This window comes from Panthera tigris, chromosome A3 (assembly GCF_018350195.1).
Source record: "Panthera tigris isolate Pti1 chromosome A3, P.tigris_Pti1_mat1.1, whole genome shotgun sequence".
Classification (NCBI taxonomy): Eukaryota; Metazoa; Chordata; class Mammalia; order Carnivora; family Felidae; genus Panthera; species Panthera tigris.
Genome location: NC_056662.1, coordinates 1,695,915 through 1,720,918, shown reverse-complemented (window position 1 = coordinate 1,720,918; position 25,004 = coordinate 1,695,915). Strand labels below are relative to the sequence as shown.

Genomic DNA, 25,004 nt, shown 5'->3' with positions numbered 1-25,004 from the left:
CTGCCCTCTCCCCCACGCCCCTGCTCTCTCCACCACGCCCCTGCCTTCTCCCCCACACCCTGCCCTCTCCCCCAGCCCTTGCCCTCTCCCCATGCTCCTGCCCTCTCCCCTATATGCCTGCCCATTCCACAGTCCCTGCCCTCTCCCCCATACCCCTGCCCTCTCCCCCAGCCCCTGCCCTCTCCCCCAGCCCCTGCTCTCTCCCCATGCCCCTGCCCTCTTCCCATGCCCCTGCCCTCTCCACCACGCCCCTGCTCTCTCCACCACGCCCCTGCCCTCTCCCCCACACCCTGCCCTCTCCCCATGCTCCTGTCCTCTCCCCCATACCCCTGCCCATTCCACAGTCCCTGCCCTCTCCCCCATGCCCCTGCCCTCTCCCCATGCCCCTGCCAGATTCAGCCTGGATCTACCTTTCCCTGGCATCACATAGTCCTCTCACATTTCCAGATTTGCTCTGCTGACTCATGCAGAGCCGGAAACACCCATATGACAAGTAATGATCCCTTCCCTGGGCTCTGTTTTCCCATCTGTACAATGGTGCAGTATTGGAGAAGCCAGTGGCTAAATGCCCCCGGAAACATTTGGAGCTCCTTGGGGTCTGTCTTGACTGACTCACCAGTGCACCATCCGGAAGGGTGGTTCCAGCCTGCGATGCCCTGATGGGGAGAGGCGCGCTCCAGAGGCCTGGACTCTCCGTGTGGAGAAGTGGGCTTGGAGGCTTCTCATCAGAACCCGCGTTCCCCGCCCCAGGTTCGGCTCTGCTCCCCTCCCCGTGGCACAATGTATGCCCTTGAGACCAAGCCCCCCGCCTGCCTGATTACCCCAGAGTGATGCAGTGATGCCCCAGGTCCCATCCCGTGCCCTGCCACGGATGGGGCCAGCCTCGGGGTGGAGGTCCCTCAGGAGAATCTGGCCACTCCTAGGAGGGAGGGGTGGCCGCTGGGGAGAGCGCTGGCTGCTCGGCTCTGGGGCCACGCCTGTGTCCTGCCTTCACAGGTGCTTTTCCCACGATTCTGTCTCCTCTGGGCTCCACCCAGCCCTGGGGAAGCGGGCTTGGAAAGAACCCCTGTTTGCAAACTGCGGGGGGCTCCAGGCTCCATCGCAACCCTGGCTGCCTGCCAAGACCACCTGCACCCACCTCCTGCCAGCATCCAGGGGCATTTATTGAGCACCTACTGTGTGTAGCTCGGCTAGGAGCCCAGAAAGCAATGTTACTCCTGTAGCCAGTGAGTGGCTGGAGGTGCCCGATGGCTTCGTCTCTGGTGGTGCTCCGGCTGTGGGACTCGCGGGCAGATCGCCTTCCCGGAGCTGGGGCAGGTCTGGCTAAGTCCCCAGCATGAAGCCTCTTCTCAGCGCCTTTGCCTCCTCCCCAGAACAAGCCCGACCTGCTCACCCAGCCTGCCACCCTGCCTGGAGGGGACAGAGCCACCCAGCCTGCTGTGCATGGCCTGGAGAGACAGCACCTGTGGGCCCTGATGCCTGTACCTTATCTAGGGCAGCTGCAGAATTTGTGGGGCCTCGCGCAAGAGAAAAATGCGGGCCCCTCCCCAGCAATGAAGAATTTCAAGGCGGCAACAGCGGGGCAGTGAACTGAGCACGGAGCCTCGCCTGACTGCACAGGTCGCACAGGGCACAGTCCTCCATGAGCCACGAAGGCAGGCCTGGGGCGTGCCTGGCACACTGTGGCCAGCTGTCCCCTCCTCTCCCCTCCCCTGCCTTCACCTCCCGGGATGGCATGGAGGGGGCACGCTGACCCCCAGAAGAACCTCAAATGCCCCAGTGCTTCCTACCCAACACCCCCACCCCACCTGCTGCTGGTGCCCCTTTCTCCTGCTTCTGCCCACCCTGCTGATGGCCCGCACGCAGACGCACCACACCCCTCCTGCCCCACGTGGGCCCCTAGGAGGGGTGGAGAGAGAAGGGGCAGGGCCCAGCCGCCCCTCCCCTTGCCCGCGGTCCCCTCTGGCCTCCTGGAATCAGGGCCTCCCAGTGGCACCAGCCAGCACAGCAGGTGGTCGACAGGTACCACAAGGAACCACCGGCCTGAAGTCAGGGCACGGCCAGGAAGGGGGAACCCACAGGCCCACGCTGAGCGCGTCAGTGTCCGGGGACGCCGAGCATCCCGCCAGGCACAGGCACAGGCCATGGGTCCTCTGTTTCGTTCAGGCTGGCCATGCCCTCCGCTAAAATGCTGCTGTCCCACCAAGAATGGCGTGGGACGCAGTTCTGGCCAGTGAAGAGTGAGCAGAAGTGCCTGGAACTTTCAGGGGCCGATCCTCAAATGGGGCCGACTCACTGTGGGGCAGCACTTCTGCCCTTCTCTGCCTCCTTCTTCCTGGCCAGATATGCATGAGATGCCTGGAGTAGCAGCAGCCATCTTGGGCCATGAGGTGAACCTGAGAATGGAGGCTGACTCTAGAACGGCGACACGATAGGCTGGGGCGTGGTCCTCGATGACCCACGGCTCCCCGCCAGCCCTGGACAGCTCGGGTTGTGTCCCGTGAGATAGGACACTTCTGCCTTGCAGAAGGCTCTGTTGTTCTGAGTTTCTATATATGCAGCTTCAGCTGACCCTGAAGGGAAGGCAGCTGCATTGGTCCGAACGTCCCTGCCCCCAGCAAGGTAGGGGTCCCTCCAGCACCTTGCAGGACACTCCATGGAAGAAAAGCTCCCAGTTGCAGCAAATCCTGGCTCTGCAGGTGGGTCCTCCGTATCCCAGAGGCTCCCACATATACCAGAGTGAGCAGGGTGCTAGGAAGCCCTGCATCGGAGAGGACACTTGTTGGCCTAGTTTATTTATTTAGTTATGATTTCATTTATTTATTTATTTTGAGAGAGAGAGAGCGCGTGTGTGCGCACGCACGCACGAACGAGCGGGGGAGGGGCAGAGAGAGGGAGGGAGGGAGAGAGAGAGAGTTCCCAGCAGGCTCCACGCTCTGTGCTCTGCTCTCTGCACTGAACTCCACATGGGTCTTAGGGCTCACGGACCGTGAGATCATGACCTGAGCAGAGATCAAGACGCTTAACTGACTGAGCCACCTGGGTGCCCCCTCGTCGGCTTCATTTACGTGGCTTTCCCAAACCTACTTGGCCACGAAACCCTTTCTTCCAGAAACACCTAATAACAGCCACAAGGGACTGGGGATTGCATGGCACCTGGTTTGGGAAAGTGCCCTCAAAGATGCTCAGCCCACTGCTGGGTACACAGTAAGTGCTCAATAAATGCTAGGGCTGCTACTGAAGCTAGAAGTGGGGCCTAAGTGACCTCTGTGGGCGTGGAAGGCGGGGCCCCGCCAACCCCCGCGTGCCTGCCTTGCCCTCTCTCTCGGCCCCCGGGGTCGGCTCACCCCCGCCCGTTCCTTCAGGGGACACACTGACCTCAGGGTCAACTCCCTCCCCCAGGGATGGGGGTGCCGCTGAGTCAGGCGGGGTCGCGCCGGGAGGAGCTGGCTGGCAGAGCCGCAGCGGGGTGGAAAGTGGGTAAGAGGAAGGCACTGCTTTTTCTTTGGCAGAATTTAACGGGTGCAGATTGCTCAGGCCCCAAAGCCATGGGGAAAAAAAAGAAAAAGCCCTTTGCCGCTGCTATTGATAACTTGTCTCTCTTCACGTGGTGGGTTCAAAACTAAAAATACCCTCCTCCGACGACGGGGAAGCCGAGCGCTGTCACGTTGCAGAGGAGACGAGAAGGTTGCATGGGGAAGGATCCGCTTGGGCCACGTGAGGGCCAGGGCCAGGCCGCGGTGGCCAGCGCTCTCCGGCCACCCAGGTGGCATCCTCAGAGGAGACGCCCCAGCATCCCACAGAAGAGAGCGGAAAGTGTCTCTGCAAAGGCCTGTGGGTGGCAGGGAGAGGGCTGAGCCTCGGGCCCCGCCCCGCCCCCTTCCAAGGCAAAGGCGAGGCCAGCAGTGTGGGCATCGGCACTCCTGGACGCCCAGCCCTGTTGGGCTTACGGGGTGGCTCTGGCTGCCGGCCGGCTCTGCAGCGAGCAGACAGCCTGCTCTGCTGCCTGAGCCTCAGTTTCCCCATCTGAAGGAGGCATCATCCGTGTTCTGCGTCCTCACGGGGAGACAGCCGGGAGGGTAGTACGTGTGAATGTGCCTCCTGACGGCACGGCAAGGGCACGCGTTCCCACACATTTGGGGCTTCCGGGCACCGGGCCCACAGGTCGGCCAGCTGCTGAGGGGAGGCCGGGCAGCCACCCACAGGGCTGCTGGGTCACGATATCAACTGAGCCTCGTGCGGGACGTGGGACAGGGAGGTTCTAATTCTGGGGCGGTGAGGGACACACAGACACTCTTGGGGTTGGCTCGGTCGGAGAGCAGTTCCTGCAGGAGCAGGCACCCTGAAAGTTACGTACCAGCCCAGCACACGTGGATGGACCCCCGGGATCCCGAGGGGACTCTGGGAGCCAAGCCAGGCCTGAGCGCTCGGGATGGAGGACACTCTGTGACAATCCCCCGCCAGTGGGTAGGTCATCAGTAGTTGATATGGTGACCCATATGGAGTCCCACAGGGCCCCAGCCACCCAGGAACAGCTGGGCATCTGGTTCAGGGGCAGACCCGGTGGAGAGGTCTGGGCAGGTCTCTGTCTTTCTGACAAGTTCCTGGGCCGCTGACTCAGCACAGGCTCAGTCTGCTCATCTGCACAGTGGGAATCACACATAGTATCTACTCGGTTGGCCGTCGCAGGCATGAAACTGGACAAGACATGTCACCCACTGGATGATGTCGGCCACCACCACCATCATCGCATGGCCCCAACCCCTCTGTCTCCTTTTCCGCTCCCATCTTCTGTCCCATTCTTAGAGAATTTTGCCTCTGGAATCGGCCTCTTGACCTACTGAAGATCAGGAAAAATGCTCCTGCGTTGGGTCCCAGGTGCCGTCCTCCCAGCCATCAGCCAAGAGGGGATTCTCACTCAGTCCTGGCCTCGGGGACCAGGAAGGACCAGCACCTGATCCTTGGAACTCAGTTTATTGCATCTGTTAAAAGGGGGTAAACTGATATCCCAGCCGCAGGGCCCAACTGGGGTCAGACCCTACCCCACTCCAAGGCCAGGGCAGAGGTGGTCAAGCTCAGCCCTGGTGTGGCCCGTGGGCAGACAGGAGACTCTGTCCACTCCAGCCTCTCCTCTGGCCCTAGCTCCCCGATACCGCGTTCACCGCAGAGGTCATGGCCACGGGGTGGGCCGGTAGGTTGAATCCCTCGGGGCGTGTCCTTTGCCCTAGGTCAGAATCGCAAAACCCCGTCAGAATGAGGGGTGGTGGTTTGGGGACCCTGCACCGGACTTTGGCCAGGCCCACAAGGGAAGCTTTGGAGCATCTCCATGGCAACAGGCCTTGTCCTTGTCCTGGCTTGGGGGCCTGCACACACCTCCCTCTTCTGCTGGGGTCGGTTTCTTCAGGGGTAACCATGGCAACGCCTTTGTTTCGGAGGCTTGGCCCCACCCCCTCCTGGTTTCTCTCTACAGCAGAGGTTGGGAGAGCTCCTTTTCAGTCCCAGCACGTCGGCGGGCTGCAGTGACAGGGCCCACCAGTGAGCTGGGCCAGTCTCTAGGATGGGGGATGACGGGATCTCTGGGCCCCACCCCTGCCGGAGACCCCATCCACTCAGTCGAGGCCGGCCCCTGCCCTCAAGGCACCCTTAGTCCTGCTGGGGGTGACCTATCAGTACCTCCTCCTTGCTAGAGATGGGGAATCACATTCTGAGGCGGCAGCGCGGAGACCAGCCTTGGGGGACAGGAGGCCGGGTGGGGCACGGTGGGGGCGGTGTCCGGCTTTGTGGAAGAGGCGGCCCTGAGCGGGACTGTCTCCATGTGCCATGTGGCCACGACTACTCTGTCAGTACTGTTGGGGGTGCAAGACCCAGTATTCCTTTGTACTCAAACTGGCTTCAGCAGAAAAGAAAATACAGTAGCTCCTGTAACCGAAAAGTCTAGGACAGAGCTTGCTTAGGGTGTAGCTGTTCCAGGAGACCCAGGACGTGTGCTCTTGCTTCCCTCCGGGCTGGCCTCATTCCCGGGCGCCACAGCCCTCACGGTGGCGAGACGCCCGGTAAGTAGCTCCAGACAGCGTCTTTCTCTCAGCCGGCCCAGTTCTGGAGAGGTCTGTGGGCAGATGGGAGAGTCATTTGGCCTCGGCCTTTCCCTCTCGCTCTCGCCTGAGCTCTCCGACCCCCAGCGGAAGTCTCAGGGCGGACCCTCATTGGCCAGGACAGGGTCACTTGCTCACTCCTGAATCAATCACTTTCTGAGCAACCAGCCTGGTTCCTGTTACTCCACTCACCCAAACCCAAACCCGGCCCTGCGATTCAAATGGGATGAGGGTGGGAGAAACCTAGTTTGCAAAGGGACATCTGGGTGCTCATAGGCTCAGAGAGGTTAGTTGACTTGCCCAGGGCCACACAGCTGATAAGGATGCAAGCTCGGGGTCTGACTCCAGAGCTTCTGGGCTCAATCGCGGAGCCACTACAGATCAGTGAGTTTTATTTATTTATTTTTAAACGTTTTATTTATTTTTGAGACAGAGAGAGAGAGAGAGAGAGAGAGAGCGAGCATGAATGAGGAGAGGCAGAGAGAGAGGGAGACACAGAATCTGAAGCAGGTTCCAGGCTCTGAGCGGTCAGCCTAGAGCCCGACGCGGGGCTCGAACTCACGGACCGCGAGATCGTGACCTGAGCTGAAGTTGGACACTTAACCGACTGAGCCACCCAGGCGCCCCCAGATCAGTGAGTTTTAAACAGGGGAATTAACTGCCAGGGATACGGCCGGAGGGTAAATTGGCGCAGGATTCTGGTGAGCGATCAATGGTATGCCAAGGAGGGTGGACAAGGGGGAGCCCGCAACATGTTTGAACTGAGGAAGACAGCTTTGAGAGGAGGACTCCAGCCGCCGCCCGTCCCCTGGGGGTCGGGAACAGCGGAGCGCAGAGCCACCAACCGCCCAGCACCCCCGCCACCTGACTCGCTGTTTGTAAACTCAACCCGTCCAGCCACGCCCCTTCCTCCCTCTCTCCCACCCACCTAGGGTCAATATCTGCATAACCCCGCCTCTACCTGCTGTGACTGGCTGTCCGTGGCGTCACTCCTCCGCGCGGGCGGGACTCCCGAGGGGCAACGGGGGTTGCCGCTCCCGCAAATGATTAGCATAGTCCCGCCTCCCGGCGCGGCCCTCGGGCCGGGCGCGGATTGGGCGGACGGCCGCTGACGCTCCGGCGCCGGGCGCGGCGAGTGGAGAGCGCCGGCTGTCAGTCTGCCTGGCGGCCGGCCGCACTTCCGCCTCGGTGTCAGCGGGTCGCGGGCCTGTGGGGCGGGGGCGGGGTGGGCGGCGAGGCTCGGCCGGCGCCGGAGCGACCGCGGTCCAGGTGAGCGGCCCGGACCCCGGCCCCGCGTCGCCGGGGGCTCGGGCGGGCGTCGGGCGGGCGGGAGGCCCGGCGGGGCGGGGTGTTGGTGGGGAGCGGGAGCCCCGTGCTCACCGACCCGCCGGCCAGGCCTGGACCCGGCCCGACCCCGGCCCGACCCCCGCCGCCCGCCCGCCCGCCCGTCAGCCCTGCGGCCCCGGGGAAACTTGGGAGGAAAGTTGGCGGCGGCGGGCGGGGGGCGGCGGCGGAGGCCCCGCGTCGCCGGGCAACCGCGGCGCCGGAAGTCGGGTGGGCTGGGAGGCCTGGGCTCGCCTGCCCGCCCCGCCGGGCGGCGGGAGGGCCGGGGGCGCGGGCTGCGGGCCGGGGCGGGCTGGGCTGCGGCCCGGGGTCGCACACGCGGGCCGCGCGGAGGGGCAGCGTCCCCGCCGGGGACCCGGCCGCCCCGGGCGACCACCTGTGGGAGGGCTGGTGCGCCCGCGCCTGGCTCGCCGTCCGTGTGTCAGCCTTCGCTGCCCGTCGTGCCGTGGGGCGCCCTGGACCGGACTCTGATGTCGCACAGGTCGGACGTGTTTCCTCTTTCCCCGCTCCCGCGCAAGCCGTCGGACTTACCGAGCGCAGCCTCGCAGAACGGGGCCTGGGGCGGTCTCCAGTCGGTACCCCCACGTGTGCGGGAGGAGAAACCAGGTGCTGGCCCGTGTTCCCGGTGCTCCTGAGTGTGAGGGTCACCTCCCGGGAAGCCGTGCTCATGTCCCGGGTCTGTATCCTGAGTGTCAGTCCGGGACCAGCTGCCCACCTGGGCCCGCAGCTGCGGCAGCATTAGCCCCCTTTTCTGGGACTGCCTGCTTGGGCACATCTGGAGACCTGGCCTCGCTCGCTTCGTTCATTTCTGGAATTCAGGCAGCAAGCTGCCTGACCCCTCCAACCCACTGGGGATGCGGGAGGGACACAGCCCTGGGGGCTGGTGCAAGGACGGTGTCCCCGAGGGCGTCCCTGCAAGTAGAAGGCTCTTGCTGACCGTCTGCTGGGTGGTGTTTTCCCATCTCCCCCAGCCTCAGCTCCTTCCTCTGTGCCATATGTCATTTACCTGCAGGGCTGAGGAGCAGACGACCCCATCACCCCCAAGTCCCCGGCACATAGTAGGTGCTCCGGATTATTAGTTCCCTTTCCTCTTGTTGAGAACAGGAACCTTACCGGCTCCACTTCCTCCTTGTCCAGCGCGGGGCCTGGCATGGTGTTGTCACTGAAAACATGACCACGCATGGACTGACTCTCCTGGGTAGATTTGCTTTTCCTGTCTGCGTCACATGCCCTTAATGTTAATAACAGCTCCTACCCCGGGTGGTGATACTGTGTAACAGTTGTCTTCCCAGGACTGCAGCGAGCCTATTATATTCACTTTATTCCTGTGTTTGACATCCTTAATGTGTTCATGAGTGAGCCGAGGAGCGGAGAGGTGGGGAACTTACTCTGAGTCACACAGTAGTGGATGATAGAGCAGGGATTTGAACCCAAGTAGGCTGGCTTCAGAGTTTACACTCTTAAAGTGCCTCTCCCTATGGCCTTTTGAAAAAAAAAATTTTTTTTAATGTTTATTTTTGACAGAGAGACAGAGCATGAGCAGGGGAGGGGCAGACAGAGAGGCACACACAGAATCTGAAACAGGCTCCAGGCTCTGAGCTGTCAGCACAGAGCCTGACTCGGGCTCGAACTCATCAACCGTGAGATCATGACCTGAGCCGAAGTCGGACGCTCAAACGACTGAGCCACCCAGGCGCCCCTCCCTATGGCCTTTTATAACCAAAATTATTGTTTACAATAGCCCCTTAACGTTTTCTTCTGGAACATTCTACATGTGCTGTATCACATGTAGTAACACATCGTAATGTGTCAGAATTGTATTTCTTACAGCATAGGCACCTGAGAGATTTTCATTTTTTTGTGAGCATGGTGTTTATAGAACCATTTTATTCCTACTGAAATAAAGGAATTCTCCATCTGGCTATCCCAGCTTTTCCTGAAATATCCCACCTGCTGTCCAGTTGCTTCGTTGGCAGCAAGGTGGTTGACGTTCACTGTGCGGAAGGCTGAATTGTAGGAGCGGGGCGATGATGGAGGTCCATGCAGGTCTGACGTTGTGGCTCGCAATTCAGTTCTGAGCAGACTCGCTGCATTACCGCGAAGCACGCCCAGGGCATTCCTTGTCTCAGAGGCGTTTCGGGGCATCAGACTCCCGTTTTGTCTAGCGTTTTGACCAACGGGGTTATTGTAGTGTTTAAAAAGTGCCACTTGACTTTCACGCTAGTGCCCTCAGCCATGCCCTCCAGGAAATGCGAGCAAATGAGGCTTGGACGTGCACTTAAAGCTGGCTGGACTTTTAACATTTTGTTACATTCAGCTGATTACAAAAGGACATTTGGTTTTTTAGTGGGGAAGTTTTCCAACCTTTTAGGCACTCAGTACTGTCTTCAAACGGGGCTAGTTGTCTCTTTAGTATTTCTTTGAAAAGCCACGGCCTCGTCTTTTCCTGGGAGTTTGGCTGCGGCGGATATGAGGCACGTAGGGCTTACATGGAGTGAGAGCCGGGAGGACGGTGCTCCAGGTGGCTGAGGTGCTCCAGAGTTGAAGAATCATTCCGCAGGCAGGCGGTGGGGGCAGCAGGGAGAGCGCGGGCCGCAGCCCCTTGACTTCGATGGGGGCAGAGTTACTTCTCTCTTCTCGCTTCCGGGGTCTGTGGCTGCAGCACAGGCTCCTGGGAGGACTGTCTGTGAAAATGTAACGGAGAGGGTCCAGTATCATGACGGGTGCCGGGTGCCCCTCGGCTGCCCCTTCCGTCCCGGCCAGAGAGCGTTGAAGTTGGCCGTGACACACACAGGCGCAGATGCGGCTTCGAAGCGAAGCCAGGACATCTTTGGTGGGCAGCTCTGCCTTCTGCTGAGATGAGTCACGGGGATGCCTTCAAGTTCCGACCGTTCGCATGGGGTTGTCCGGTGCTTACGGACACACCGTACCTCAGCCGAGGGCCCTGGGCGCGGGGACAGCCAGCGCGTGGTCCGGGCCACCGCCGTGTCCTCCCGGTGGAGGCTGACTCCTGACTTAGTGCTCGGCACGCTGTCACGTGTGCAGCTTCCCCCTGAGCTTGGCGCACTTTACAGTTGAGTCGTAGCGGAGTGAGACCGAAAGGAAGTTAGTATGTGAACTTGACTGATCAATAAAAAGCATTAGTATCTTGGGTCGCACTTGGATACTTTAAATGTGCTTTCCGCGCGCGGTGATTAACTTGTGTCCCTGCCGTCATTTCTTTTTCTCAAAGTGCTTGGTGTGACAGCCGCGTCACACCCGGGTTGGGTCGAGCCCGGACTGGGAGACGCGGTGTGGAGTGCGGCCCGTACCCGCAGCTCTCCTTGGGGACTGTGTGATCAATGGTCACTCGGACAGGCCTGTGAACTTGATGGCATTTCTTCCTCTCCCTCCCAAACTCAGAAAAGAACTTGGGGCCGTTGGGCAGAACCCCAAACCAGGTCTTTCACCTGGACCTTCAGGTTATGCAAATGTCGTGATCTTTGTGTTGAGCCAGAGTAGAAGTAAGCCTTTACAGAGGGCTGTCTTGGGGCGCCCGGCTGGACTGAGCCAGCCAGTAGGGCGTGCGACTCTTCATCTTGGGTTGTAAGTTTGAGCCCCACATTGGGGGTGGAGAAGACTTACAAGTAAAAAAATAACAAGGATTGTCTTGAAGAAGCAGACGTCTGAGATCCGGGCGGCACTGCCTGCAGACGCTGTTTGGAGACCCAGACTTTGGGATCAATCCTGGCTGAGCGGCCCCTGGCTCCACAGCCTTGGGGCCTGATGGGGGTGGGGGGTGGGCATGTGCGTGGCGCTCTTCTGGGCCTCATCCCACCGTGCCTGGGAGTCTGTTCAAGAAACCCTGGGTGCCTGGGTGCTAGGGTCTGGGGCTGTCCCCAGGGTTGAGGCCTGTCAGCGGTGGAAACCATCTGGGCCGCTCCTGGGTGGCCAGGCCTGTCTGATGGTGAGCGGTGGACGGGCACTGGCCTTAAAAGGTGCCCGGAGAAAATCTTGGTCCAGGCTGGTGCAGAGGTTCTTGGGAGAGAGCATGACATACACAAGAATGGTCTGTAGGGAAACTGTACTGAATCCAGATTCTGGAAAAAACTGTGGCAGCCACGGGGCAGGGAAGGCTGTGAGTTTTATTGGACAAACAAAAGGCTGATCGCGAGAAAAGATCAGCTGAAGTCTGACACGTTGAGCCACTGTGTTGGCCAGAAAGTGACTTCCGCCATTGCCTTAAAACCAGGGTGACCGTATGATTTGATGTCCACACTGGAACCCTTTGGTGTGTAGAGAAGCACCAGGAAAAAGGACAGTGGTGACAGATGCCACACTGTCACACACTGGACAGCGGAGAGAAGGGCCGGAGCCATGCTGTATAATCCTGTATAAGTTAGGACCAAGGACCTGTCTTCCAGAGTCCTTGACCGGGGTGGGGGAGCGGGGCAGGTCCCCAGGACAGAGCAGGGTGCGAGGGGTCCCCGTGCGGGGAGCCAGCCTCTCAGTGGTGCTGTAGGTGCTTGTCTGCGCTAGCTGTGCTTTGGGTTGGATGCCGATGCCTGTCAGGGCGGAAGGCTCTTCGGTTAGCGACGGAGGGATTTTAACCCTGGCTTCTCATCAGAAAAACCTGGGGAATTTTCTGAGAAGTGCAGGTTCCAGGCCCAGCCCCAGATCTACTGGATCTGGGCTTCCGGGATGTGTGTGTGGCCCGCTCCCATTGTTCTCAGGTGCCTGGTGTGCTCACTGGCACGTGGGGCCCACACGTGGGGTCATAGCCCAGTTTTGGATCCAGAGCCCTTTGGAGAACTTAGTGGAGAACCTAGTTACCTTCCTGAAGAAAAACAACGAATACAGAGTTTTAGGATTTTTCCCCTTTTTGTTTCTCTCTCGTATTTGGGACGTTGGTTACAAGTTCATCCCTGACACCGCCCGTCCCCACCATCAGTGTTCAGGAAGTGTAGCTGGGAGTAACCAGCAGGTCTGATATTCGCGCAGTGAGAAGGGCGTACCTGGAGATGAGCGGGAAGGACGTGGGACAGGGAAGGGCAGCAGGCAGACGGAAGGGCAGGTATGGCAGACGGGCCTCTGTGCCGTGACGGAGATGGCATCTGAAGCATCCTGCCGGACGGAGGCTGGCAGCAGGCTCCGTGGGAGTGGGGTGCCCTGAGGGTGGCCGGGGCACCCCCTTTCGCTGCTCCCGCACCGCACCCCGCATCCCAGCTGCCCCGGTCGCTGCTTGCTGGTCCGCGGCATTTGGTTCTGCTCATCAAAGGCTACCAGGCAGCGCGGGGGGCTGGCCCTGCGGACTCTCAGGGCTCTGCACGGCACCCTCTGGCGTGGTGGCTGCTCGGCGGTCTTCTGTGAACACAGACCACAGGCCGTGGACAGAATTCCCGAGTGTTCTCACGCATTCTCTCGAGCTGCGTTGGAACCGCTTTTTTCTGTTTTGCAGTGACGAGGTCGATTAAAACAAACGTGTGTACGTGAAAAAGCTTGCGTTCATCTCGCGCATGTTTGGAAACACTTGGTGCTGGGTTCTAAGCTCTTGTTCCTTGAAGTGTGTGATGTATTCCTGGCACTCTTTGAATGAGAAGGAGTTTGGTTCAATGGAGGCGGGGAGCTGGAGGGGACACAGGGAGCTGGAGGGGACACAGGGAGCTGGAGGGGACACAGGGAGCTGGAGGGGGCACAGGGAGCTAGAAGGAGGTGGGCCTGGGTGGTGGAGTGCTTCACTCCCACTTGCCGAGCCAGCCGGCCGGCCCAGTCCCACCAGGAAGTGTGGCTCCCCCGCTCTCCTCCTGCGGGCCAGGGAGCTTCACCCTCTGCCTGCCTTTCAAGGCCACCCTGTTGGCCCAGAGAGTGGTAAACAGTAGCGACTGACAGAGCATGAGAGGTTCGTGTCCCTTCCTCAAGCCCAGAAGCCCTCCGTTTCTTGAGTGGACTCCTAACCCCACCCACCAGCCTTTGCACAGTGGCTGGTAAACCGGCTTGGCCGGTCTGGAAGCGAGGTGGTGCCTTCTGAGGGTGGCGCGGCGTCAGCGCCAGTGTGTTGGAAAGAGCCCACAGCTGCCCGTCGGGGGAGAAGCTGTAAATTCTGCAGTGTCAGGAGGCCGGTTTTTGCGATGAAGATGACGCAGACCCGGGCAGGGACACACACAGGGAGACACGGCTCACCCGCCGTGGCCTGGAAACGGCACTCGATGGAGCGTCGCGTACAACCGGATGGCATCACATCCCGCACGGGTGGAAGGACGCAGAGCCCAGCGGTCAGTCCCTGCTCCCGCCCCTGGTCCCGGAGGCCCGAGTGCGCGGTGCTCTCCGGGAGGGAGGCAGACAGTCCGTGCGGCTCACCTTGTGACACAGGCTGTGTGCGCCCGAGCAGGTCGCTGACCGCCCCGGCCGTGCGGCTGTGGGAACGGGCGGGCCGGAGGGTCCCTCAGCGGGTGGCCCGAGGCGTGTTTCCGTGACTGCGAGTTGAGCAAGTGCAGGCGGTTTTGGAAAGGAGAGCGAACGGCGGGCTTGGCCTGATATCCTTACTGGGTCGCACCCGGCGGCTGGGTCTTGGGAAGGTCCTGCCGCTCCGACCGGCCCCGGTGCTTCGGCGCCTCCCCGCTCTGCCGAACGCCTCCTTGTGTGTGGCGGGATCCCGGGAGCTGGCCAGGGCTGCCGGGTGGGCAGCGGGAAAGGCCCCCGCCCCGTGGTCTCAGCCCCATTCCGGGGGCTCAGAGTCCCCGGCAGCCAGCGGCCCCGCGCCCGACGGAGCCCGCGAGTGCGTTTCTGGCGGGCTGGAGCCTGTGCGGGTGGGGTGTGTGCCTGCATGAATTTTTGAGGCTTTACGAAGGAGGGAAGCGGGGCTGTGGCATAGTGGGCATCCGTAGGGCAAGGGTCTGCAGGCATCCGGTGACAGGTGGGCCTCGTGCACAAAGTGGGCTTCGAGGCACAAAAAGTAAGGGCGGCCCCAAGCACGGTGTCCCCCCGCAGGGGCGAGGTCTCCAGAGGCACAGGACGGGGTGGCTCGGGGCCCCTCACTCGAGCCTGTGGAGCTGCCCGGTGGAGAGAGCCCGCGAGCCGGGGGCCGCCCCTCCGTCAGGGCCAGCGTCCCCCTTGCCACGCGTCAGCGTCACCGAGAAGCCTCGGCTTCCCTGTTCCTGATTTCTCGCTCCCATCTCTGCCATCGTGTTCTTCACTTCCCGCCCACGGCTCATTGTCCAGCGTGTGCTGAGCCGTGCGGCTTCCACGCTCCGAAGTGGCGGTGTTTCCTGCTCCGGGGCTCCTGGGGAACCGCCGAGCACTCTGGTAACTTTCAGTGTTACTGTAACGTCTCTCCAGGGGTCTCGTGCCCGCGGGGACCCGGGGGGGGGGGGGCTTTGGTTTGTCGCCTCCCTAGCCTGAGGCTCACCGAGTTCTCTGCACTGTGGACGGGGCATCTGTTTCTAGATCGTTTGGCCTTGACCTTAAGAGCTGGGGCCATGAGAGCCTTGCCACGAACTGTGCTCTAGAAGGTACAGCTTCGGACTTGTGCTGGATGGAAACCCAGCCGTAGGCAGTCGGCGCCTTGAGCGCGGGCCCAGTTCCCGAGGCTGCTCTCCGTGCAGGGCCTCCTGAGTCGCCCTGGCGATCGCCCTGGGCCCGCTTCTTCTGGGACCGCCCTGCGTTCCGTCCTGGGGTCCGCGTCCGCCTCCCTCCCCGTGCCAGCGCCCGACCTTGCTCTGCAGGTCCCCGATTTCACACGGCCACACGGTTTCCTGGTGAGAATGAGCCACCACTCTGAGCCGTCAGAAGGAGAAACATTCCCCGAGGTTGGAGTGTGAGATGAGGTTTTGGGGTCCCTCCTTAGCAACAATCCCATCACTGGTGATAATGGCAGCTTTTCCCTTTCAGCGTAAAGCTGAGTAAGCTTAGCAGCCAGTGCGTTTGAGCTCTGTCCGTAATCGTTTATTTTTTGTTTGCAGTGCTTATGTACTTTTTCCAATTTTTACAGTTGTGGTAGAATAACATAAAATTTACCATCCTAACCATTAAAAAAAATAATCTCTGTACCCACGGTGGGGCTGGAACTCACAACCCCAAGATTAAAAGTCACGCGTCCCACTGACTGAGCCAGCCAGGCGCCCCCATCTTAACCGTTTTTAAGTGTGCGTTTCAGTGGTAGTAAATCATTCATAACCGTGTGGAACCCTGATTGTCACCCCTCGCTGCCACCGTTGTTATCTTGTAAAATTGAAACTCTGTCCCCATTAAACACTAATCCCCATTCCCCTGCCCCCGGCTCCTGGCAGCCATCATCTGTGTCTATGAATGTAACCACTCCTTAAGTCCTCATGTAAGTGGAATCAGACAGTATTTGTCTTTTTGTGCCTGGCTCACTTCACTGAGCACAGTGTCCTCAAGGTCCCTCCACATGGTGGCGGGTATCAGCCTTTCCCTCCTTTCCGAGGCCGGGATGGTCCACTGCACGTATAAACCACGTTTGGTCTCTCTGTTCACCCGCCAGCGAGTACCGGCTCGCTTCCACGTTTTAGCTGTTGTGCATAATTCTGCTGTCAGCCTGGGTGTGCAAACATCTCTCCAGGACCTTGCGTTCCATCCTTTTGGGCAAATGCCTGTAGGTGGGATTGCTGGGTCATGTGATAATTCTGTGTTTAATTTTTGAGAAACTGCTATCCTTGCCTTGTTCCTGATCTTAGAGGAAAAGCTTTCAGTCTTTCGCCTTTGACTGTATTTGCCGTTGTTTTTCATATTTGGCTCTGCCTAGGGGGTGGTACTGTCCTTCTATTGCTAGCTTTTAGAGTTTTTATCACGAAAATGTGTTGAATTTTCTCAGATGATTTTTATGCATCGACCGAGAAGGTCATGTGCGTTTTCCCCATGATTCTGTTGATGTGACCTGTTGTATCAATCAGTTTTCATATGTTGAACCATCCTTGCGCTCCAGGAAGAAATCCCATCTGGTCGTTGTGTATGGTCCGTTTAATGTGTTGCTGAACGTGTTTTAATGTGTTTATTTTACCGTTATTTTGTTGAGGACTTTTGCCTCTGTGTTCTTAAGGGACATTGCAGTGTAGTTTTCTCCTTGCAGTGTCTTTGTTTGGCCTTGGTTCAGGGTCATGCTGACCTCATAGAATGAGTTAGGAAATGCTCCCTCCTCTTCAGTTTTTGGAAAAGTTTGAGAAGAATTGGTCTTAGTTCTTCCTTGGATGTTTGGTACAATACACCAGGCCCAGGGCTTTTCTTGGCTGTGAGATTTTTTTAAGTGAAATTTTTTTGTTTATTTTGAGAGAGACAGAGAATGTGAGCAGGGAGAGGGGCAGAGAGAGAGAGAATCCCGAGCAGCCTCCATGCTGTCCGTGAGGAGCCTGATGCGGGCCTTGATCTCACGAACCGTGAGATCGTCACCTGGGCCAAAATCAAGAGTTGGACGCACGACTGACTGACTGAGCCACCCAGGCGCCCCTGCTGTGAGAGTCGATCCTTGGTTCAGTCTCCTTACTAGTCAGAGATTTTCTGTTTCTTTGTGAGTTCGTCTTGGTGAGTCTTGTGTTTCTGGGAATTTGTCCGTTTCAATCTAGGGTATCCAGGTGGTTGGTGGATCATTGCTCATAGTTCGCAGGCTCTTACGAGTCCTTTGTATTTATATCGAGTCGGTAAGAATGTCCAATCTTAGTTGCGTATTCTCTCTCTTTTTCTTAGTCTACCCAGCTGAAGGTGATCATTTTGTTGATGTTGTCAGGGAACCAACTTTTAGTTTCATTGATTTTCTCTGTTTTTCTGTCCTTATTTCCTTCTTTCTGCTAACCCTGGTATTTGTTCTTTTTCCTCATCTTGTAAAGTCGGGTTGTTGATGTGAGTTAGGTTGAGTTTTGATGCTGGTGTTGGTAGCTGTAGGTTTCCCTCACCTCAGCATTTGCTTTCACGGAGTCTCCTACGTGTGGGTATATTGTGTCTTCATCTTCGTTTGTTTCTAAGTATTTTCTCATTTCCCTTGAGATTTCTTCTTTGACCCGTTGCTTGCTTAAGAGCCTGCTGTTGGATTTCCACAGTTTGTGAGTATTCCAGTTTTCCTTCTGTTATTGATTTCTAACTCGTTGCCTTATGGGCAGAGGAGGTGATTTGCGCGAGAGTTTTTGGTAAAATCTGTTGAGATGTAATCTGTGGCCTGACATCCGGTCGCTGCTGGAGACCGCGTGTCCTGTTGCTGCTGTTGGGGCGTGTTCCAGGTGTGTGCCGTATTTTTGCTTGGTTTACTGTGTCAGGCAGGTCCTCTGTTTCCTTCCTTCCCTTCCATCTGGTTGGTGCCTGCCAGCCCGTTTTTAAAGTGTTAGATAGGATTTATGTTAGTTTGAACAATCTAAAAATCCAGAATTGGTAATTTAACTGCAAAAGTAGATTCAACACTTTCATTTACTCGTGTCCCTGTCTTTCCTCGTGAAGATCACCTCTGGGTGGCCTTGCCTGGTGTTTATAAAGAGAGATAACTCACAGTTCTCCTCTTGAGTCGACCCTGGAGAGTAACCTCCAGGGTCCCTTAGCCACTCACTCAGTCCTAGACGAGTAGATCTGTTTTTCTGAGAGAATCGTACAGATGGATGTGTAAGGCTTAGGCACAGGTACTTGTACAAGTGGTGGAGGAACACTTTGCGTTTTGAGCCGGGGTCCTGGACGCACGGACGGCAGTCAGAGGGCACCCCTCGGAGAGAGCTGGATGAGACTCCTCTCAATGAGGGGAGGCGTTTTGTGGCAAGCCGGGAGGACTGGCGGTGTCTCCTGGGCTGGTGTCCCCCCGGAGAGGCCGGGAGTGAGTATCCACTGCAGCCTGTGGTGGGGGATCGCCGCACGGACGGGTCAGGACTCCCGGCCCCTTCGCCTCTCACACACCCTCATCCCATCCCATGGACCCGCCGGAAACTGCTCTGAAGCAGCGCCCACCCTGGTTACCTGCCCCCCCCCCCCCCCCCGCCAGCGGTGCAGAGAGGCTGCGCCCAAGAGGAGACAGGAGGACTCCTGGTGCTCCCGTCGTTGACTGGTTTTTCAGAGCAAGTCGGCTGTGCTCGCTGCGGCAGCACGGGCACGACATCAGAGCGACACCGAGGAGATCGGCGTGGCCGCTGCTCCAGGACGACCGGGTGTGCCGGCATCATCCGGGACGGCCGCCCCGTCTCCTTCCGGCATCTTTGCGAGCGAGGACCCAGCTGTACCCGATGTGTCTCAGTGTCTTGCAGCATCCTGGTGCTCAGACGGTTCTCCTGTTGCAGAGGGAGCCTCTGCAGGCCCATCCTGCATCTTGTGCCGGGACCCCCAGCTTCTTGCTGCCCTGGAGGGTTGGTTCCCAGTCCTGGATTCAGCCATTTCTCCTCCAGGGACCCTGGGTCCTTTGGGTGGCTTCTAGCGGGGCAGAGCAAGTTGCTACGTGTTGTAGAGGGGACACATTGTGTCCCCGAGGAACTGGAAGTAAGTAATAACTTCTCTAATGTGCACAGGCAACGAATCCCGGACTTGTGAGCGAGGCTTTGTATGGGTGTTTCCAGAAGCCGCCTGGTGCCTGGTTCCGCCGGTGGGAAGGGAAAAGGCGTCTCTGAGAGAGCCTTTCAAGGCAGGAAGAATGGAGGAACTTAATGCCAGTTTGTTTTCTAGTGTGGGAGCTCATGTAGCACCGGACGGAGCCAGAGATGAGTCGCTCTGGGGACGTCACCCAGTGCTGTGTCTCCACTCCAAGGACAGAGGGCACGTCCCTCCCTCGGGACCGGCTGCTCCTTCACCACCCTCAGGACTCGCAGGAGGGCTCTGGGGGCCCAGATCTGTGTTACTAACACAGTGAGATAGACTCAGCTTGTTTTTGTAAAAAGTCAAACCTTCTGGGACAAGGCTAATCTTTTGCTCAGTCTCTTCCATTTATAAAATCCTGTTCTTCCGGGCGCCTGGGGGGCTCAGTCAGTTGAGCGTCTGACTTCGGCTCAGGTCACGATCTCGCGGTTCGTGAGTTCCAGCCTCGCGTCGGGCTCTGTGCTGACAGCTCGGAGCCTGGAGCCTGCTCCGGATTCTGTGTCTCCCTCTCTCTCTGCCCCTCCCCCTCCTCTCAAAAATAAATAAACATTAAAAAAATTGTTTAAGTTGGCATGAAACAAATACTTGAAAATTATTCTGCACATTTGCCTACAACCACCTGTTGTAGCTTCCGTGTGGGTATGTGGTGACCTTCAGTGGGACGTCTGGGGGCAGGTTTGAGCCCCAGACATGTGAGTGAACACCCACTGAAACTGACCCGCCTTTCCACCTGTACAGTAACTCTCTCCGAATCTATCATTTCATTGTTTTCTTTTTAAAAATTTGTAATTATCTTTAAAAAATGGAAGTACTGTATAAGGGCGCCTGGGTGGCTCAGTTGGTTAAGTGTGTGACTCTTGATCTCGGCTCAGGTCACGATCTCACAGTTCGTGAGTTCGAGCCCCATGTCAGGCTCTGGGCTGACAGCTCGGAGCCTGGAGCCTGCTTCGGATCCTGCGTCTCCCTCTCTCTCTGCCCCTCCCCTGCCCGCTCTTACTCTGTCTCTCTCTCAAAAATAAATAAACATTAAAAAAACACTAATAACTTCAAATAATGATTACTTCTTGATCTATTATTCATTGATGGATATTTATATTATGGATGTTTTCATACTTTTTGAAATCCTGCATTTGTTAGATCACTCATTTTCTTTGCTTACGTTGTAATTGAGATTGATTTCAAGAATGGTGAATGGGTATTTTCTAAATGTTTCTGAACCATAAAACTTCTGAAAGCTAAGTGTACTGAAATGTTTTCTCCCCTTAGATTTCCAGTGCCTGTTGGGTTTTTACCAGAAGGAAAGTTCACGGCGCACGATTACTTACGCTGTCGATGTAGGTCCAGTACAATGGTTCAGTAGAAGAGCCAAGACTGGGTGGCGAGGGAGCCGGGCTACGGCAGGATGAACGGCGAGGAGGAATTCTTTGATGCTGTCACAGGTGAGCGGGGCAGAAAGTGACTCAGAGGCCACGGTGTGGGCGCAGGAGCTTGGGTCCGGGTCCTGGACTTGGCCTTGGGAGGCGAGGCCATGCAGGAGAGAGACGCGACGTGTCCCCCGGCGTTGACTCGCATGTACCCTATCCCAGCTGCGGGGGAGAAGCTCAGCTTTGGGCCACAGGTGATAACAAGAAGGGGCAACTGGGTTTTAGTCTTTAAAAGAGTTGCCCTGGAGCGTAAATACTGTTATTTGGATCCTAAGCGAGACGGGCAGTTCTCTTATGTTATTTAGACGTCACGATCAAAGCCTCGCTGTCCTCTGTTCTAACCGGATCTTGTTTAGTGCTGCGTAAAGTGTTCCAAGGTTCGTGAGTGTGTGTGCTTCCGCGACGCCTCTTACCGTTTCAGAGTTCAGCTACGTTTCGCTTTTCCTGTGACCATTTTAAGGACTGCTGCGCAGCCTGTAGTCCGAAAGACGATAGTGTATGCCTGACGGAAAACAGTGTGTTGAGGGCATGGGGATCTGTGCGGGTGCGGGGGGCGGGAGGGGCAGGGGAGGGGAGGCTGGGCTGGGTCAGCCCGCACTGGCTCAGCTTGGCTGCTCGCCATCCCCGGGAAGGAGCCCTGAGCACCTGCAGGAAAGTGACAAGTAGCCGTATGGGCCCGAAGACTCTTCAAGTTCAAGACGGCCCTCCATTCTCTGTGGTCAACAATTGGAACGTCCTTTGTCATCTGTTGAGGACTCTTACTGGTGGAAAGGGACCTCGAGAAACTATTCTAGTCCAATTCCCTCCTCCTTAGGTGGAGGAGTATAAAAATAGCAACTTTGAAATATTTCTCCAGACCAGGTTTTTAGTGATGGTCTTTCAGGTGTGGCCAAAGGGGCTACTTCCGTAGTGACTGCTGTGACTGTCCCCTCTGGACACGCTTTGCTGTGTGAATGTCTGTCTCCTGGAGCCCGGTCAGTGTGCCCGGGGCGTTCGTCACTCACCGGCCAGACCGGCCCCTCCTCCCAGACCAGGTTGATGGACCGACAGCCCGACTGTTGACTTATTCTTGTTTGAGGTGCAGGCAGCAGGAGGGGCTGAGCTCAGTTACTTGAGTCGTCTTTCCTGGTCTCGTAGCTGCGGTCTTCCTTGCGACTGTGCGCTTGCCCGCCTAACCTGCATGGTCCTCAGTGACCGCGTGCGTCGTTCGAGACGTGCTCTGTGGACCTCCCGGCCCTTGCGGGGCGACCAGGCCTCTAACCAAGAGAGCCGGCCTTGGCGTGCCCTTCCCTTAGGACTCTTGTGGGCAGCTTCCTTCTGCTTGGGACCAGTGGACCTGGACCCCTGAGTGTCTCCAGACTCTGCCTGGAGACTTTTCCTCGGATGGGACCTGAGCTTTGTGTAGCCCGCCGTTTAGAGAAGCGCCCCCCCTCCCCCTGCCCCCGCCTCCCCGCACGGCTGCACTTCTCTGCACGTCTCTGAGACCCGGGACGCAGCTGTCCACGGAAATGATGGCTCACCTCAGCTCTTTGGTCTAAACCAAATAGTGGGAGACAAGCAGCAGGGCCCCAGGGAGGCACCGTGGAGGACGCAGAATCCCGATCACTTCGCCACGGGACTCACCTTCCTGTGTAATCTAAGGGGAAGTGTCTACGCCCAGCAGTTATTAGAGGAATGGCTTCGTGGGCAGTTACTTCCTCCGAGAACCGGCACTATTAACAGGAAAGTTTTCAAAGTACATGAAAAACTTGTACAGATTAAGGGCTACGGAAACAGACCTGTTAACAGCGTGTACCTCTGAGTGATCAGATTACAGGTGATTTCAAGTTTCTCCTTTGTTTATCTGTATTTTTTTCTGTAATAAACACGTGTTGTACGTTAAAATGTTTAAACCGTTTATGTTGCGCCGGCTTAATGTGAGAAAAGACTTCAGCAGGGTTCTCAGTGATGTGTCGCCCTGTTTTCCCGGGCGCAGGTTCGGGCAGTGATTTAGGTGAACGTTTTCCTTCACAGCTGCCGCCTGCAGCCTCTTAGCGTTGACGGGGGGTCCGTGGGGACAGGGACACACAGAGGAGGGCGGGCAGGCCCTGCAGCACGGGGGTCTCCTTAGGAAGCCAAGTTTGGACTGGGGATTAAGTAGATGTTGCTTTTGTCTCAGTGAGATCAGAGGTGACCGGCTGTTTCAGAAAATGTTGATCGTTAAAGAGGCTTGTTTTTAACGTATCCTCTCAAAGCCGCCATGTGATAAGTGTGGACACTCCATCTTGGGAACCTGTCAATATGGAAAAGTACGAGACAGGACTTTTTTGTGTATCCTCAAGAAAGTGTCACAGCAGGTTTCTTTATTTTTCGGGCCTGACGGCGCGCTCAACCCGCCTGGCCTTATGCCCTGGGCCTCCCCTGGTCTGTGAAGTGAGGGGCCAGCGCGAGCGCCGAGCTCCCTGTGAGCCCGCGTCCTCCCGGAAACGGTCACTGTCATGGCCAAGCGCCGTGGTCCGGGAGCCCCTCCCTGGTGGCTGCGGCTCCCCGAGCTCTTTGTGGCTCTTTGTGGCTCTTTGTGGACGTGGCGTGTGCTCTGAGCTCCGGCTGGTTCCGTGCTTGGGCTCTTGCTCATGGGTATGAGAGTCTGGCGCTGTGTTTGTGTGGTGCAGGTTCTTGTAGCATCAGTGCTGTGGCTTGTATTTTATTTTATTTTTAATTTATTTTGGCGGGGGGCGGTGGCTCACAAGCTGGACAAGGGCAGAGGAAGAGGGAGAGAGAATCCCAAGCGGGCTCTGCACTGCCAGGATGGAGTCCCGTGGGAGGCTCGATCTCATGAACGGAACCATGAGATCGTGACCTGATCTGAAATCAAGAGTGGGACATTTAACCAACTGAGCCCCTCAGGCGCCCCCACGGCTTGCATTTAGAAGAGGCGGGGCTGACTGCAGACCTTGTGCAGAGACAGGACATTCTGCAGCCTAGAGGCGGGTCTGAGTGCTGGAGAGGTCACCTGCCCCGAAGGGCGTGAGCCCGGCCTGAGACACGGGCACACCGCGCTCCCCGGCCTCCCAGCCAGACCTCAGGTGGCGGCCAGGCTGCACCGGGTGCACAGGGCACCCGTGCTGTCTGAGCTCCTGGGGAAGCCCCCAGAAGCGTTCCTACGTCTGCCTCTGCCTCGGGTTCTTGGGGACCAGAGCGAATTGTGGCAAGATGCGCCCGTTACGAATGAAGTAGAGCTTCCGGTATTCCGCGGTCAGAGCTCTCGGAGCTGGGCTTCCGTGTCCCCCCGGCCCCGCAAAAACTACCACTCTGCTTGTGTGCAGGCTTTGATTCTGAGAGCTCTTCCGGGGGATTTTCAGAGGCAAGTCAGAGAGTTGCTGCGGTGATGTGTGTGGACTCCGGCAGAAGTAATGGGGTCGGAAAGGCCGGGGAGAGGCCCCCTCGAGAAAATGGAATTCAGAAGCACAGGTACGTCATCGTGCGCGCGTTTTAGAATCTTCCGCTGTATCTGTGACGCCCTGGCCGTGCCACAGGGCGCTCCTTCAGCTCTCCTGAGTCCCGAGCGCAGGGGTGACCCAGCCATGGTGCCCCCGGACAGCATCCCCTGGTGCCCTGTTCAGCCACAGATTCTGAGACCCGACGCCACTGTCCTTGGCTCCCGGAGGTCAGTGATGGCACTTCCTTGACTGCTGATTGCGGTCCCCGCCCCAGGACTTGCGGGGTGGACCGGCGGGAGGGCCGCCCTCCTGCTGCCCCCTGCAGACCGCCTGCCTCTCAATGCTGCACTGCCTGTCTGCCCTACAGTTTGGAAATGGGTGTTTAGAGCAGCAAGTCCCCCTTTCCTTTTCCCCACATTTCCTTTTCCTTCCGAGTTAGATTCTGGAGACGGTGACCTAAGTCTTCCCCAGCAGAAGCGAGGACAAGGGCAAGACAGGCCCCGCGAGGCAGTGGCGGTGGGCAGGCGGCCTCTGTCCCCCCCCACGCTGACTTGCTTTGCAGCTTGAGGGAGCCCTGCAGCCTCACCGCAGCCCCTGCTCTGGGCCCTAGACCCCAGCGCCTGCTAGATGCATGCAGGAGGGGACTCGGGCGTCCCGCCCCTGCCTGTCGGCTCGTTCTCCCGGCAGGCGTCGGAGCACCTCTGCACGTGTGCTCCAATGGCCGGTCCTAGAGTGGGTCATGCTCTGCTGTCCTCCGCTCAGCGCCCCATGAATCTGGTTCGCGCGTCGGCCTAACACCGTCCTCCTGCCCCCGCGCATTGTCACCCAGCTCTGACACGTGGTCCCGTTACGCACGTCTGGGCTCCTCAGCCCTCCCGGCTCCTGTGTCACATCCCAGTCCGGCCGCCTCTCCTGTGCCCCTGTAGCGCCCGTAACTGCCTCCACACCCTCCCGTCTCCTCTCCACCCTGCGGGCACTAGACAGATCTGAATGCACTGCCTCTGCCTCTTGGCCAGTGTCTGCGTGGTCCCCAGCGATGGTGAACAGAGCGCCTTGGCTGGGAGAGGGGACCGCAGGGTCACTCTCCTCTTGGGATGAGGGCCGGCCCTCTGTGTTCCTCTGGCTCCGGCCCCGGGCCCGTTGTCACTGGTCCCAGCCGACAGGGGCCTCTTTGGAGTCCTCAGGTGCAGCCAGCCCGT

General features: G+C 58.2%; 1 protein-coding gene across 6 annotated transcripts in view; it reads left to right on the top strand.

Moving 5' to 3' along the window:
* Positions 1-7,279: 7,279 nt before the first annotated feature.
* Positions 7,280-25,004, top strand: part of OSBPL2 (oxysterol binding protein like 2) — a 36,939-nt gene continuing 19,214 nt past the window's right edge. For 2 of the 6 annotated variants that reach the window (XR_006215331.1, XM_042979979.1), the window contains exons 1-3: positions 7,282-7,361; positions 20,229-20,401; positions 23,692-23,836. Coding sequence is in view for 5 of the 6 variants with exons in the window: in XM_042979979.1 (XP_042835913.1) it covers positions 20,365-20,401; positions 23,692-23,836 (182 nt within the window). In the remaining variant the exon portion in view is untranslated. Of the gene's footprint in view, positions 7,362-7,742; positions 7,918-7,943; positions 8,043-20,228; positions 20,402-23,691; positions 23,837-25,004 lie in introns of those variants that run through there. The other 4 variants (XM_042979982.1, XM_042979980.1, XM_042979981.1 and 1 more) reach the window with 4 other exon arrangements.